Source organism: Paroedura picta, chromosome 10 (assembly GCF_049243985.1).
Source record: "Paroedura picta isolate Pp20150507F chromosome 10, Ppicta_v3.0, whole genome shotgun sequence".
NCBI lineage: Eukaryota > Metazoa > Chordata > Lepidosauria > Squamata > Gekkonidae > Paroedura > Paroedura picta.
In genome coordinates, this window is record NC_135378.1 from 80,587,545 (window position 1) to 80,605,140 (window position 17,596).

Genomic DNA, 17,596 nt, shown 5'->3' on the forward strand with positions numbered 1-17,596 from the left:
CAAGCACTGCTTAGACATCGCTAAAAAATCTGTAATTATACACCCCCACCCAGGAAAAGGGTTCTTTGGCAAGCCTTATTTAGCCATAAGGAATGTCATTAAAAAAATAAACACCTCTGAATGCCTCAAAAGCAAGCTTAATAGGGAGTCTTCAAAAAACTGAAGCTTGAGATATTATGGATGATGATGGAAGGTGTGTTTACATGACATGTTACACCTGTTGAAATTCCTGCAACTTAAAGACAAAGGTGTCCTAATGATTAAAGGCTGGCCAATCAATACTAAGAGAGGCTTATTGTTATGGGACAAGCCTCAGGAATCTTTAGGCTGATGTATTTCCTTCCTTCTTCACATGCACCCATAAAATTCAGCTCTTCTATAGAAAACTGTATTTTGCCTCAATCACAAATTATAGTTTGTTCACTGCCAAGCTTCAATAGTGTATCTTGGAAGTCATTTTACTAACATAAAGTTCTAGCACAAGATGTCAAACTCTATTTCCGCAAGTGGAAGAACCCTTCCACAAATGAAAGGGCACTTTTGAATCCAACCGCGCATGTTTTTGGCGACAATCTTCAATCTTTTACATTCAAAGTGACAGAGGTTTACTTACCACGACAGTACTCCATTAAGATAAGCACCTCCCACACGTTATCACTAACAGAGTTAACAGCACATTCCAAATACCCCACAATGTTCTTGTGCCCAGACAGCTCTTTCTGAAAAAAGGAAGCACACACTTAAAGGGGGGAAATCTCCCCAAGGTCTGCAAACAACACTGCTGCAAAAAAAGTAGTAATAATCAAGGAATAAGGACTATCCTGAATGAAAAGTGCTACACATTAATATAGCACGGCACTTCTAAAACAATGTAATCATTCATTTTTTTATGACCTTGATTAGATTTTTAGTCTTCAACAACTGACACGAAATTCTGAAATGAGTTATGCCATCGTCTTCATACCTCCCACTTACATTTATTTATATTTATTTATTTATTGTTTGGGTTTATATCCCGCCACCTCCCTACAGGCCCGTGGCGGGTCACAGTAGTCTTTAAAAGTCCCATTAAAACTCCCCATTAAAAGACTCAAACTCATAACATGGCGGACAACAACCCACTCCCCCTAAAATCAAAGGTGTTGAGAAAATGGGGGCAAGGGTGATATCTGCTGTTGGCCCCGGGGGAGGCAATAGATCTACTCCACCGACCCCAGCCTCAACCGTAGACCCAGTGGAAGAGCTCCATTTTACAGGCCCTGGCCCTGGTTGAGGCTAGGCGCGCTTCCCTGGGGCCAGGAATAACTGCCAATAAAATTACGTTGTGGGATCAGTACCTGTGAGAACACAGGGCTTACTCTATACCCTCAGAGAGCCCTTTCACAGCACCCAACTCTCAAGACAAGGATTTGAACAGCAACAGGACCCATCCGGATGGAATCATGAATTGCTGAGCTGGCCTACAGCCTCAAAGTACTTGCTTGTCTTTCCCAGAGATACTCCCTTTCAACCATTTAAAGGTATGAAAGTATGAAGACATCACTGCCACCTAAGCCCACCTGAGTCTTTTTGAAGTCACCTCAGGGGGATGCAAACTCAGCATGACTTCGATCACAAATCAAGGCATGGTTATATAAAAACATTTACATCTAAAAATAACGTTACTTACCATTATTGTTATTTCTCTCTTGCAAATATTGAGGTCAGTCACATTATTTACATACATTCGTTTCAATGCACACCGGACTCCGCCATGCGTGCGCACAAGCAGGACAGTGGAAAACCCACCTACAAAGAACAGAAAAGATGGATCTAACGAGCTATTTTATCAATTTAAACAGCTCTTTCTACTGTATTTTACATATTACATTCATTAATATTGTTCTTACTGTCTGTAAGCTTTTGGCAATACAATTTACAACTGCCATGGGGAAGTCACATGGGGAAGAAAGGGACAAAGGATTATTCTGTTTCCCTTCTCCTCTCACACTGGATTTATTACTGAAGTGGGAGCTAAACTCAAAACTTACCATTATGCAAAATCCTGCTGTTACAAAGACCACAAATAACGGCCATCTAGAAGATAATCTAAGTTTGTGAACCTCTGATAACTCACACAGACACAAAAGAAGAGTTTGGAAAATTGCATGACTACTGCAAAATGTTCAACATTTGACAGCTTCAAAAAAAAAACAAGTTGGCAAATGCTATACCACTGAGCCATACCCTCTACCTCCAACCCAGGACAAAGGTTAACACTAAGTTATGAAATACGGCCACTTACTGCAAAGCAATATATATAGCCTTTTACTTTCCTTAGTGTAGTACTGGTTTTAGCCTACTTACCATACAGAAGCACAGGAAACAGTCACAAATCCCTGCCACCTATGCCATATGAGGCACATATGACTAAGGCTACTCTTGGCTACTGCATCTTGCTCCCACCCCATCCCCTCAAAAAATTTACAAATCCTGGAGCATTCAAAATTGGGAAGGGGGGACTACCTAAGGATTTTAGGTAGTCCTTCCTCCCCAATGTTTTCAGACAGAAGGCGAGTGTTTTTATATTATTCATGTAGGACAAAAATGCACACAGGCACTTGATAATTCCTATTTATACTCTGGTTTGTTTTCAGCGTTATAAAGTTTAATTGAATACCAAATATGCTGCTAGTACTATTGTGACTATTAAGCCACAAACATTTTAGTACAAAGTTTTACAATCTCCACACTTTCTTTGGCAACATTATATATGTACTAGCAGCTTAACTATGTTACATCCCCCCCCCAATACATTCCCAGGCTGAGTCAGAGATGTGATATGGGAGCTCTGAATTGAATCCATGCATGGCTTGAAGCACAAGCCAAACCATGGGGAGAAGGGACTCAGATCCTCCTGCTGCCCTATTTTCCATAATTCCATCTAAACATCCGGAAGAAGTTCCTGACAGTTAGAGCGGTTCCTCAGTGGAACAGGCTTCCTCGGGAGGTGGTGGGTTCTCCATCTTTGGAAATTTTAAAACATAGGCTAGATAGCCATGTGACGGAGAGGCTGATTCTGTGAAGGCAAAGGGGTGGCAGGTTACAGTAGATGAGTGATAGGGGTGTGAGTGTCCTGCATAGTGCAGGGGGTTGGACTAGATGACCCAGGAGGTCCCTTCCAACTCTATGATTCTATGATTTTATTCCCAATCCACGGCAACTCCAAGAAGTTATTTGCTCTGTTGAAGAAACTGAATGCAGACAAAACAGTAAACATGTAGTCTCCCAAAGGAACAAACAGAAGTTTCCTGGGGCCATTTCCAGCAGAGGAAAAGGTGACAGGAAAAGGTATAAGCCCCTTGTTTCCCAACAAAGCAATTTCATTCTTAATTTGGCCTGTGATCCAACCCAGGGATACAATCAAGGCAGCTTTTTTCAACATTTTAGAAGAAAAGTTGGTTCTTATATGCCACTTTTCTCTACCCGATGGAGTCTCAAAGCAGCTTCCAATTGCCTTCCCTTTCCTCTCCCCACAACAGTCTGTATGGGAGGGGAGACTAAGAAAGCCCTGATATTACTGAAGAGTTGGTTCATATATGCCACTTTTCTCTACCCGAAGGAGTCTCAAAGCGGCTCCCAATCACCTTCCCTTTCCTCTCCCCACAACAGACACCCTGTGAGGCAGGTGAGGCTGAGAGAGCCCTGATATTCCTGCTCAGGCAGAACAGCTTTATCAGTGCTGTGGCAGCCCAAGGTCACCCAGCTGGTTGCATATGGAAGATCACGGAATCAAACTCGGCTCGCCAGATTAGAAGTCCACACTCCTAACCCCTCCACCAAGCTGACTCTCTTTTACCATTGAGAACCCCCTGAAACATCCTTCAACTTTCGAGAAACCCCAGAATTGGCCTGATCTTCTAAACTTTTCAATTCAATCAACATGCCACAGTGCAATTTTATGGGTCCAGCTGTAAAGGGTGCATTTTATGCTAGGAAAGCAGCATAATACGTTTTACTTGGACAAAAGACATGCACATATTGCACTATTTCCCCACCACCACGGCTTTAAAAGTTCTGGAAAGTTTACATGTCTCAGCAGCAATGGATTAAAAGTTAAGCATGGTTGCTCTGCACCAATTATGGGGGCCAGATTAAATTTATCTCATCAGGTAGTGAAGGAAGCACAAGCGGAAGCAAATGCGGTGAAAGCTGCACTGTTGCCAGCATGCCTGCACTGTTGCCTACTCTCAAGAGAGAGCAAGCAGTGGCACGGTCAACTCTGGGACCCAAGCACGGGTACCACCGGCTCACACTGCAGCTGCTCTTCCCTTGTTCCCTGCCAGTGATCAGTTGCACAGCAGCCAGAGAACTGTGCCACCCCCTGACACATAGATCAGCAGAAGAGGGCAGGCTGCATTGTTCAAGGCCATGGACACCTCCCACTGCTGGCCTGCAGCCTCAAAGTACTGCTGGGACTTTCTGCCTGCTCCTCTTCTACCAGTTCTCACACTGTGGAAGGGCAAGCAGTGGGTCTCCGACACGGTGCTCTAAAAGCCTACTTAACTGGCATTTTCGGTTAACCAGCAACTCCCACGTTGCTCATTAACACAGCATATTTTAACAGGGAAGCTGACCCATCTTCCCTGAAGGCCGTGTGTGAAATTCTCGCCCCCATCGCCAAACCTCTAGCAAACGTTTACATGCAATTTGCACACACACAACTAAATTAATGGCTCAGAATTCTGAACTTCAGGGAACATTTTTCAGATTGAATGTCCTACCAAGGAACCCCTGTGCACTGAAAACAACTCCTGAAGAATATTCAAGAACATGCATAGTTCACACATCTAGTCTGAGTCCGCAAGCTGCTCCATGAAAAATACAAGTGGGCAAGGACTGACTGGCTCTGCCAAGGCAGGTGTTTTTGCTGTTGGGACTATTACAGCAAAAGAGCACTGTCTCCTATGAGCTTTCCTTCAAGCACACTGCTGGATCTGAACAAGCTTTTGGAGTAAACTGGAGGAAGATCTTGCAGGTGGCTGTATTATGGGCCTCACCCAGCAGAAAAGGCAGGCGAGTTCATCTGAATGGATCATTTTTGCACCACACTGGGTATGTTTTGAAACAAAGCCTTCTGCAACATTTCCCAAAGGAAAGAGCGTCCAGGAGCAAAGAAACGTCAAGAAAACTCACAATACACAGAGCTGAAGAGAACTCATCCTCACAACACGGTGGTGAACACAGGGGCAAAGGGGGAGAGCCTCCCTGCAAAGCAGAACCATTAGGTGGGAAAACCATTAGGTGGCCTCTAATGAGCTTTGCAGGGGAGGGGCTCCTCTTGAAGTGTTAAAAATACCAAAGTAGCTATCAGAGATGGCTGGCCTGCACACAGAAGAGCTTTCAGCGATCCGCAGGGCCTGCAAGACGGAGCTCTTCCACCAGGTCTATGGTTGAGGCCGACACGTGGAAGGAGATCTGGATCCCCCTTGCCATTCTTGCCATATCAGGAGTGGATTAAAAGCCCCTCCGTCCACCCTGAGGTTTTTATGATGTTTTTTGCCACTGATTGGAGGATTTTAAGGTGGTTGAGTTGTTTTTTATAATGTTATGGGTTTTATGTATTGGGGCTTTTATAATTGTTAGCCGCCACAAGCCCTTGTAGGAGTGGCGGGACATACATACACACATACACACATACACACATACACACATACACACATACACACATACACACATACACACATACACACACACACACACACACATACACACATCAGCTGAACTCAAGAGTTTACCAGAACAAAGCTTAAAGGCAACTGAAGCAAAACAGTTGTAGTTACTCTTACCATTAGGTGGCATTGTATCCTAAATTCAAAGTCATAACTCATCATCACAATAATGAACAGTTTTGGTTACCAAGAAAAAAACATGCATGTTTCACCACTTTAAAAGGAAGTAGGTTTATATAACAAATTTTACATGAAGATAAATTGTGAAGGGGTTTAATAGTTCAAGCCACTGAGGAAATGACACTTGTACACAGAACATGGTTTATCAAAACTTTCACCATGAATTATAGTCAAATCCTTCATGCATTTTTGTCTATAGAGCAGCCTTTGTCAACCTTTTGACCATGGAGGAGCCGCTGAAATAATTTTTCAGGCTTCAAGGAGTCCCAGAAGTGATGTCATCTGGCTACGCTTCTCTCCCACAGCCCCCAGAAGTGACATCACCACCTGTGTTAACAGGAAGGTTTGAGGAAGACTGAGGATGGGACAGGAGGCAGTTAAATGTAGGAGTATGTGTGCAGACTCCACTCCCTCCCAGATGCAGAAACAAGAGAACTCACTCAAGCTGGGGGGGGGGGGCAATGGAAGTGGCCAAATCCATTAAGGCGGGAGAGGAAAGGTCACAGATCCCCTCCAGAGCTCCCAAGGACCTCCCCCCCCCTGGGGTCTGTGGACCCCTTGTTGGGAATCCCTTCTATACAGCCTTCACAAAATATGCCAAATCTGATATCACTGCTTGGTCAAAACAGTTTTATCAGTGCTGTGGCGAGCCCAAGGTCACCCAGCTGGCTGCATGTGGGGGAGTGGGGAATCAAACCCGGCATGCCAGATTAAAAGTCCGCACTCCTAACCACTACACCAAGCTGGCTCTCAGCAAAAGGCTTTACTATACTGCAATCTTAAATAATTAAATACATATAAAGTTTTATTTTTTCTAGCCTGCCCTTCCAGTATTGCTCAGGGTGAGTAAATAGCATCTTAAAATCATCGTAACAATCTAGTTAAAACATTATGAATCTAAAATTCCCCCAATATTCCATACAATTGGGTTCCGACATCAAGGAGCTGATCGTCCATCTCTCAGCAGTGAGGCCAGCATTTACTGGTGGTTATTATGGACCCCGACCATAAACCTTGTGGAATAGTTCCGTCTTGCAAGCCCTGCAGAACTGTTTCCTAAAAACGCTTTCTCTCCCACCTAGGCAAATTATGACATGCAAACCAACATTCATATGATATACTGCCTTCCAAAATGAAATTGCTGGTGTATGTTACCAGAAGACTCTTGCGAGTCCCTTGGACTGCAAGGCGAACCAACCGGTCAGTCCTAGAGGAGATCAGCCCTGACTGCTCCTTAGAAGGCTAGATCCTGAAGATGAAACTCAAATACTTTGGCCACCTCATGAGAAGGAAGGACTCCCTGGAAAAGAGCCTAATGCTGGGAGCGATCGGGGGCAAAAGAAGAAGGGGACGACAGAGAATGAGGTGGCTGGATGGAGTCACTGGAGCAGTAGGTATGAGCTTAAATGGACTCCGGGGAATGGTAGAGGACAGGAAGGCCTGGAGGATCATTGTCCATGGGGTCGCGATGGGTCGGACACGACTTCGCACCTAACAACAACAATGTTACCAGACTCCTGACAACTTTGAGAGGACAATACCTATCGTGACCCTAGTCAAATCATACAGCTGTGAAAATTATGGACTTTGCCTCTCCATTTAAAAAAACCCCAAACCATGATATTTAGACTGACTCAAGAAATAACCCATTCTAGTATTGCACTGAACTATCAAGCAGACCCAGATTTTTAAAAAAGCCATTTCATGCTTGAAAGTATTTTGTAACAGGATGAAGAAGCAAAATGCTGGAAAGTCTTTGTAATTTCCCCCATCTCTGCTCCTGATGAAGGAAGATTGGAGCAATTTCTAGGGCTTCTCTTCCTACAATGTTCCAGACCGATTTTAGAAATGAAGATGAAAAATTCAGAGAACTCAATTAAACGTACAAGACAATGAAGTTGACAGAATTCTTAGTGAAAGTTGAAGTAGAATCAACATACGTAGGCCAATGGATGCAAACCATACAGACTCTTTTCTTGGCCTATTGGGTTAGCTCCAGACTAGATTTCCCAATGACGGAATGGAGCATTTCTACGTCCCTCCTCCCACTGATCTCCACAACATGCTGCCCTGACAGGAGAAGGAGCCCTGAAGAGTGCCAAGCGGGGAGTCTGCAGCAGGAAGAGAGAATTGGCAGAATTTACCAATTTAGTCTGGATCCAAACCATACATCTGAAATATTGAAACTCTGTATTGTCAATGAACTGATCCACAAGCTCCCTCACCCGTATATCTTTTCAGCATTTAAAACGCATGTACTCCTTAATCTGTTCTTCATCTCCTTTTCTTCTGTGCAGACATCAGGGCTCTCGTCATGTCCTGAGGCATCTCTTTATCACCACCTACTCTATTTTTTTGAACATGTAGTTCTAGGAAACTTAAAGTTCATTTACTACTTCCTGACAATTGGGGTGATCCTAATAGAGTGCTTTTTAAAAAACAAATCTTACCAAACAACACAGTCGCCTATAATCTCTTCTGATTTTAATATTAAGATGAAGTGAAAATCATGACGTTGTAAATATTAAACATCACCAGAATAACCTTTGCAGTTTGTCTACTATAACTACACATTGCTATCATCCTTTTCTCAAGTGCTAGGCACCTTCTCTTAAGTACTAGCATCAAATTTTAAGTTATCAGCATTGTCCTAAAATATACCACTAAACTAAATTAGTTCCACTAAGCTGTTGGACAAGAACTGACTGGTTTGAGATTGGACAACATACTGGAGCAAAGACTATTTATAAATACAAATGCCCATAACAATTTAGGTTGTTGTTCCAATAACAGAAACATGAAGTCAATTTTCAGGTAGAAGGGTGGACATCCAATAACACAAAGGGATATAACTGGTTCCAGAGTTGCAGACAAACCAAAAGGTGCATTAATTTAAAATAAGGGGATCAGATCCCGTGCCTGCTTTGCACAAGAATTTGTTCACAGGCAGTACAGGCTCTACTGATGCAAAGATTAGCAGAGGACACTTTATCCACTTCCTCCTCAATACTAAGTCATCTGTTTTACATGACCGTGGTTCCCCCACCTACAATACCACCTTTTAGTACGAACTAGTGAGTACTGAGGAAAGGTGGAAAATATAAACCAGTGAAGCTGCATAGGTTCACTGAGGTCTAAATCACCCAAAACATCCCGATTTAAAACCATTGGTTTAAGTATTCTTGGTTTGGGTTTGTTTGTTTGTTTTTAAGCAAGCATGCTTACTAACTGATTGCTTTAAACATGCAAGAATGTTTTGGAGGCATTACTTGCCCCAAGTGATCCAAGGTTGGGTACAGCTAGAAGTGAGGCCTTCCCTGTCCCCTTTACTTACATATGGAGTGCAAAATTATGTGCCACTTTTGATCTGTCCGAGCCTCTTGTGGCACAGAGTGGTAAGGCAGCAGAAATGCAGTCTGAAGTTCTGCCCATGAGGCTGGGAGTTGGATCCCAGCAGCCGGCTCAAGGTTGACTCAGCCTTCCATCCTTCCAAGGTCGGTAAAATTAGTATCCAGCTTGCTGGGGAGTAAACAGTAATGACTGGGGAAGGGAATGGCAAACCACCCCGTATTGAGTCTGCCATGAAAATGCTAGAGGGCGTCACCCCAAAGATCAGACATGACCCGGTGCTTGCACAGGGGATACCTTTACCTTTTGATCTGTCCAGCTCTACCCCTCCTCCCTTTGCTCATCTAGCAACTACAGGAAGCTGGGCTTTCTCCTTTATGGTCCCAGCCACCTGGAATAACCTGACAAATCTCTATTTTACTCTTCTTTAAGATGAGTTACAAGATCTCTCTTTTTCAAAGCTGAGGATAACTTAGGTGTTTGCTTTTTTAAAGCAGCACTGACTTTGGACTTAATGTTGAGAATGGAATTGGGAGGAGGGGAGTCTGGTTGACTGCTTTGTGAATTTTTAATTTTACTGTATTGATGTAATCGTTCACATTGGGAGCTTTTCTGAGTCACTCTGAACAAGCTGTGTATAACTGCTTGAAATAAAACCACTTGTCAAATAGTTTATAGTAGATGACCCAACATAATTTACATCCCTTTTCCAGAGGGCAAAGAGTCCTAAAGGTTTTAGAATTGTGACTGATTTGTTCCAGATGATACGGTAAAGAACACATTGCCACAAATGTCTACTAAACTGTAACAAACTAGAAGCCTGAATCCAAAGAATCAACTCACTAGCCCAAAATTCATGTACTGAACACATCTTTACCCAACTTTTCTCCTCAGAGCAACTGTGAAATTCAGCTTTCAACACGGCAGGGGCACTCAGTCACAAGGGCAAGAATCTTCCTCTGTGCAAATATGAAAGTGACAGCAGCAACAGTTAAGAGTGCAAACTCAAGCACTAACAAACTGAAGCTACCTTTGGTTCCCCTTTTTCAGCAGTACCCACCTACCTCACTTCCCTATTTCGTCTGTACCTTTTCACAAGTCAAGTTTCCATTCACCTACCATTCCCTCCAGTTCCTATTTTTAAGTCTACTGTGCTTTCTCCCTCTTAGCTGTTCTTTTTCCTAAGATACTTCTCCCAGGACTGGCCCTTGGTAGAATCATAGAGTTGTAAGGGACCTCGGGGTCATCTTGCCCAACCCCCTGGTCGGCTTTGATCATGTCGAGCCAGCGGATCCTTTGGTGACTATGTTTCCTTTTGCCGCTGACCATGCCCAGCATTAATGATTTTTCTAGCGAGTCTGAGCACATGATGTGTCCAAAGTAAGTGAGCTTTAGCCGTAATATCTTCCCTTCTAATGACATAGTTGGTTTGCTCCTTTCTAAAACTGTCTTGCTGGTAACTTTGGCAGTTCATGGTATTGGCAGCATTCGTCTCCAACACCATACCAAATATGACTCCTTTAAAAAAGAAAAGAGCCCTTCTTTAAGTTGAGATACCAGAGAAGTAGGTAGGATACTAGACAACCAAATATATAAGCAGAATATTTTATGGAGCTGAAAGGCTTTTCAGAGTTGTTTTGCAGAAAGATAATGCCAATCAAAGTGTAGAGCTCGCAAAAATGTACGCTAGCGCACTGAAACAATCATGCAGGATGGCTCCTGTCATGCATATTTATTACTGAAATTTTGTTTGTGCCACTTCCTGTGCAAGGATATGCAACCACCACTGTAGAAACTCTAGATTTATAATGTACACGTCAATTATGAGTCATGTCAAGTCTTATATTTTCAATTATTTAAATCAGTTCTCTTTTACTGGCTCCCTGTTGACTTCTTGTTCTGTATTTTTATGTAGCTTGGTTTTTTAATTGTTTCTGACCCCTGCTCTAGCCTTTCAAAACTCCTTACAAACTGAACATGAACTTTCACAAGTACTGCCAAAGTAAAGTTGCAATCCCATAAATCACCCCACATACACCAGAATTTAGTACATTTAGCGGTCAGTTTACTTGGTAAATGTATAAAAACATCCTCAAATTTCTCTCGGACAGATTTGTCATACAAAGGTCTTTTGGTTCTACTGATACTGTTTAAAGAAAGTAACTCCTCCCTAATGCCATTAACCACCACAAAATTATAGCAATCTGGCCCACATTTCCACATATCACTGGTCTGAATAAGCGACTGATGCAGACCTTTATACACAGAATTATGAATTGGCTTCCAGTGAATGGCTAATTGAAAGATTAAATAAACCATCACAAAGATCTATCCTATTTGGACTATTATCTATATAAGGTTACAGTGAACATCTGAAGGCTTCCAGATCAAGTCTGAGGCATGACACGAAATTCCCAATTTTTAACCTGGATTTGAGGAATCAGAAAGAGGCTTTTATTGTGAAGTCACTGTTGTGTACAAAATCTGAGGAACTAACTAACATAATACTACTACTCCTCTTCTAAAGTGAACCCTTCGGAAACCTAGTCAGTGATCAGGGCTCTCTCAGAAGGGGGAATAGTCTCTGCTGAAAGTTTGGGCATTTATTTCCCAAACTAAGATGTATGCTGTATGTTTCATATAACAATTCTAAATTCAATATCTTACTCCTCTATCAAAAGTGAACATAGTGGATGAAAGCAACAAAATCACTCTCTCTGTGCATCAGAAATAACATCATAAATACTGAAACTGTTTAGGTGAGCTTGAAGGAAAAAGAAGGGTATATTGATGTCCTAGTACATCCTCAAGCAAAATCCCTACACAGTTGCCAGTCTCTCCCTATAAACATAAACACTCCCCCATAATATGCTGCTTGATTTGCAATGATTATTCAAATACTGCCATTCACATGTGGTTATTCATAACCACATTACATTTAATTGTCATTCATGTATCTCATCCATACATATCATTCAAAAGTTCTGGTAAATTTCTACATATTTCTGATAACTTCTGACAATTGAACCCAACATAACATTTTCATTTAGCACAATCAAGCCACGGTTTAGAACTTAATGCTCAGTGTTTTCATTGGAAAACACCTAACAGAGGTGCTCCTGGTGCAGAGACAGCTCTCAGGAAATGGGTTCTCTCTTATTGCACTCCCCCAAAGGAGCAAGATGCAGTTTGGAGATCCTCCTGGATCCAGGTCTCCTACTAAATAAACGGGTAGCAATCTTAGACAGAGGTGCCTTTCACCAACTTCATCAATGGGTTCCGCGTGAGGCTGTTTTTAAAGATTGTACAACTGAAACAAAATGCTGGGACCAGAATGTTGACTGGAGAGGGTTATATGCACCAGATCAATCCAGGCTTGTTTTGTCTACACTAGCTCTCAGGTTTGTTTCTGGGTTCAAATCAATGGGCTGGTATTGACCTTTAAAGCCATATAGAACTTGGAGCTAGCATACCTGAAGGACTATCTTCTCCCATATGAAATCCACCCACACACCCTGCTTATCTTCAGAGGCCATACTTTGGGTGGTATACATCTGAGCTAGATGGGTGGCATCCAGGACGGGTTGCAGCTGTCTCATTAGCCAAAGTTGCTGAAAGATACCCCTGGCCACCTGTTTATCCAATGGGAGGGCCCGGCTACAGGAGCACCCTCAAGGTATGAACCTGATCCTTTAAGGCAGGGGTAGTCAAACTGCAGCCCTCCAGATGTCCATGGACTACAATTCCCATGAGCCCCTGCCAGTGTTTGCTGGCAGGGGCTCATGGGAATTGTAGTCCACAGACATCTGGAGGGCCGCAGTTTGACTACCCCTGGAGTGCAACTCTCTCTGAAGTTATACATGTTTATATGTTTTTACTATTTTATTGAACTCCTGTATATATACTTCTTTAAAAATGTATTTTTAATGCTGAAATGTTTTAAATGTTTGATATACTCCAAAATTTAGATATTATTCTTAATTTTGGCTATATCATTTAACTGTACCCTATCAATATAAATTAGCTACATCAAAGCTCAATTAAATGTTTGTAAATTTGCACAGATGAAACTGAACATATTTAGAGTCCAGTGGCACTAAGACCAACAAAGCTTTATTCGAAGTATGGGCTTTCGTGTGCACACAACACACTTCCTCAGATTCAATATCATGGAAATATCTGTATCTGTGCACACGAAAGCTCATACCTCGAATAAAACTTTGGTCTTAAAGGGGCCACTGGACTCTAAATTTGTTCTGCTGCTTCAGTCCAACATGGCTACCCACTTGAACAAATGAAACTGTTAAGCAACTTAGCTATTTTTTCCTTGAACCTGCAAACTGAATGAATTGCACTATCATTACCAATCTAAAGCAGATTTCTGCCAACACAGAAGAGGGCTAACACGATTAGCATTCAAAGGTTAACAGATCATACCTGAGGCTCCTTCTTTGCAATTATGCTTACAAAAATATAAGTGCTAATGATACGTTTAACTGGGTAAGCTTTAGAAGAACAAATGCAATGGATTAAAAACGAAAACTTTCAAAAATGCAAGCATGGAAACAGCCAAACAGCACACCACTATACTGCGAGCCAGTACTATCCTAAGAATTAGCACCTGCAAATTTCCGTCTCGAAACCGGACGCAGAACTAGATAAAGAGACTGGAGGCACTCAGACTCTTTTCAAAATTTGACCCCCAGTTCCTTACTCGCTAACCTATCCACAAATACATTCTTTAAAAGTTTCACAACTTAAAATATGTTCCCAAACACCCCAAATCGCACACAAACACAGGCTTTGTCTGACTTGTAAGGTGACATACACTGGGCTTTGGACCAGACCCCAGTTTTAGTGTCAAGAGGTTCAAGGGGGAGAGGCAATCAGGAATCACTGTGCACTGTGAAATGCTGAAACAGCTGCATCCCAATTGCAACCTCCTGATAAGCTCAGAAGCACCCCAGTGCACCCATGAACTCTGAAGACTGCACCCAGCAAAGTGAAGCAATCTGGGGGGGTGTCTCAAAACCAAGTACATACGCCCACACACCCCAATGTGCAACTGGGCTTTCCAAGAAGACAAGAGCAACTTCAAGGGAAACAGCTCTTGGGCGTGGATCACCTTTCATGTGCCACAAGACTCTCCCTCTACTTGAATTTAAACACGCTTGCTGATGTCCTGCTGAGTTAAACAGGACTTGATTTTCAATAAGTACGCCTTAAATTTGCGCTTAAGTCAGACTGTCAGTAGGTTCAATATACACAACTCTGCACGGGATGCTATAATTCAGTCACCACTGTATGCTAATGCAAACCATCCAAATGGAGTCAATTAAAATTGACCTTGAGGTGATCTGTATAGGCCATGATGACCATCTCTTGAAGGCCTGTAAAACTTCATTAGTAACACCCACTACTGCAGAAGACTAAACAAGCAGTAAAATTAAACTGGAGTACACTAATACTTAACAGCCTGCCAACATTTAGTCCAGATTTCATGACTTGGGTGTTTGCTTCAACAAAATGCAGCCGCCCTCTGGACTTATATATGTGCAGTGCCTGCAACACTGGATCTGGACTCCAGTTCACATACCACCACACAAATGGGCTTATCAATCCAAAAACAGGACTCCAGAACCCTTCAACTCCTGAGATCCCCTAATTTCCAGAAAGGCAGCATTAGTAAAGGTCCAATGACCCATGACAACTGGAAGTTTACCTCCCTTAGACTTCCACAAACAAATCACTCTTACAGTGGATCATGACAACATCAGAATACAATGTAACCATTTTTTGTTGCTTGGCAGGCAGTCTTTTTGATAAGCCACCATTATTTTACCAGCTGTGTAAAAGGAAAACTCCAACTTTGTTTGGTAAGCTGAACCTTCGAAACAAACTTCTTTTATGTACCTACGAAGTGCACAAGAAACATACCGCAAAATTCCATTCAGTTACCCTTGAGATAAAAGCAGGAAAATGATGCAATATAACTTTTAAAGTATCCTAGTTTTAAGACACACATACCCTTCAAGGAAAAAAAATACTGGCCTGTCCTAGAGAGCTATTGTAAGGACAATGTCGGAAGCACTATAAATACTGACCACCATGCAAAGTTTGTGATCCACCATTTTTCCATTGGGAAAGTCAGGGTAGATGTAACATATGTTAAAACGATGGCCAAAACTTCTTTCTTTATTGTCATCATGGCAACCCCATAGAGCAGGGGTAGTCAACCTGTGGTCCTCCAGATGTCCATGGACTACAATTCCCATGAGCCCCTGCCAGCATTTGCTGGCAGGGGCTCATGGGAATTGTAGTCCATGGACATCTGGAGGACCACAGGTTGACTACCCCTGCGATAGAGCTTTCAGGGGAAGAGACATTCAAAAGCGGCTTGCCACTTCCTGCCTCTGCACAACAAGTCATCACTTCCTTGGAGGACACTTATCCAAGTACTAACCAGGGTCAACACCGCTTAGCTTTTGAGATCAGACAACATCAGGCTAGCAGAGCCCACCCAGGTCATTCATTCGTTTATTTACGGTCACTGACCTGCATCAGAAAATAGATACAACCACAGTAACATTTTAACAGCCAAATGATTTCAAAACAACCAAGGATTTACTGGCAATATAATAGAACTTCACCACTATATGAGTTAGAATTATCTTTCATAGAATCATAGAGTTGGAAGGGACCTCCTGGGTCATCTAGTCCAACCCCCTGCACTATGCAGGACACTCACAACCCTATCTCTCATCCACTGTCGCCTGCCACCCCCGTAAGCCTTAACATGGGGTGGCAGGTTACAGTGCATGAGCGATAGGGTTGTGATACCTGGTCACTACTGCCAAAATTGTGTTAAGCACTGTCAAATCGCTTCCAACTTACATCAACCTTAAGAATCCATGACCCCCTACGTGGCCTATCATAAACAGCCTTGCAAGCCACGGTCTCTTTGACAGAGTCCATCCATTCCCTACTGAGCCTTCCTCTTTTTCTGTCGTTGTCTGCTTCTCCTGGCACGACTGCCATTTCCCAGCGATTCTTGCCTTCCCGTACAGTGGCCAGTCCATCAAGGCCATTCCACTAGACCTACCGGGCTACCAAATCCAGGACCTTGCCCCCGGATGCAGCAGGGTCATCTGCTAAGCATACTTCACGCTGCAAGAAAAGGGGAGCCTCGGGTCTGAAGAGACCTTAAAAGGTCCAAGGCCTCGCAAGGGATGTGAAAAGGAGCAGGAGAAAACGGGGGGGGGGGGTGCCTACAAGGCTCCACGGGACCCTAGAGTGGGAGGGGTCCTGCAGGCCATCTAGTCTGACCCCCTGCTCGCTGCAGGGTCAGCCCAAAGCATCCCTGCCTTGCAAGGCCCCGAGGGCCGGTCCCTGCACAGGGGGGTGCACAGGGGGGTGCGCCGGTGCGCCAGTGCCCCCTTCCTTCCCCTCCCCCCCAGCGCCTCACCTTCGGCCAGCACCTCCTCCACCGTGACCTGGTAACGTCCGACGGCGAAGACGCGGCTGCTGCCCACCGCCGGGCCGGCCGCCGCCCCCGGCCCCGCGCCCACCCCCGCCGCGGCCGCCGTCCCCGCGCCGCCTCCGCCGCTGCCGCCGGTCCCGTCCGACTTGGGCATGCGAGAAAACTTCTTCATGGCGGGCAAGCAAGGGCGGCGGGCGAGCCCGGGGAGAAGAAGGAGGCGAAGGAGGAGGAGGAGAAGCCGCCGCGCAAGAGCCGCCGCCGCCGCCCGAGGAGCCGCCCCTTCTCCCTTCGCGGGCACCGAGCAGCTGCGGAGAGCGCGACGGGAAGGGCGTCTGGCAAGGCGCAGGCGGGTCCCCCTCCGCGGGCTCCGCGCCTCACATTCCGCGCAGCCCCGGCCGCGCCCGCGACGCTCCTGAGGGAAGGAGAGCGGGGGAGGGGGCGGAGCGCGGAGGGCGCGAGGAAGGCCCCGCCCCCGCGCCCGGCCCGAGAACGAGGCTCCGGAGGGCGCGCGCGCCTCTCCCTCCCGGCCGCGGTCCGCCCTGCGCGTGCGCGAGCCCGCGAGGAGGGACCAAAGACGCCGGACTTAGCCGCTCTTCTCGAAGGGTCCGGAACGGAGGTGTTTTTTTTTTTTTTTTTTTTGCGAGCGCATGCGCGCTCCCTCGGCGTTCTGATACGCTCTGCCGCCTTGCGTCTTATCATCTCGGGAGGCCTGGGGGACGGGGAGGGAAAGCGAGCGGCGGCGCATGCGTGTTTTCTTTTTTTTTCTGATTTTTTTTTAACGCTCTTATCTACCCGCTCCGCTGTGATCCCCCCTCCCGTTTTGCTAGTTCAGCCCCGACGCATGCGCGCTGTTTCTACCCGCTTGGTTGCCGCTATG

The 17,596-nt window shown here is 44.5% G+C and overlaps 1 protein-coding gene across 3 annotated transcripts in view; it reads right to left on the bottom strand.

The window, feature by feature from the left end:
• The window catches only part of BMP2K (BMP2 inducible kinase), a 51,183-nt gene extending 33,853 nt beyond the window's left edge, over positions 1–17,330 (bottom strand). For 2 of the 3 annotated variants that reach the window (XR_013224968.1, XM_077301083.1), the window contains exons 1-3: positions 16,705–17,330; positions 1,670–1,788; positions 614–719 (exon numbers count right to left, since the gene is read on the bottom strand). Coding sequence is in view for 2 of the 3 variants with exons in the window: in XM_077301083.1 (XP_077157198.1) it covers positions 614–719; positions 1,670–1,788; positions 16,705–16,891 (412 nt within the window). In the remaining variant the exon portion in view is untranslated. The remainder of the gene's footprint in view (positions 1–613; positions 720–1,669; positions 1,789–16,704) is intronic. The other variant, XM_077301084.1, reaches the window with a different exon arrangement.
• Positions 17,331–17,596: the final 266 nt, after the last annotated feature.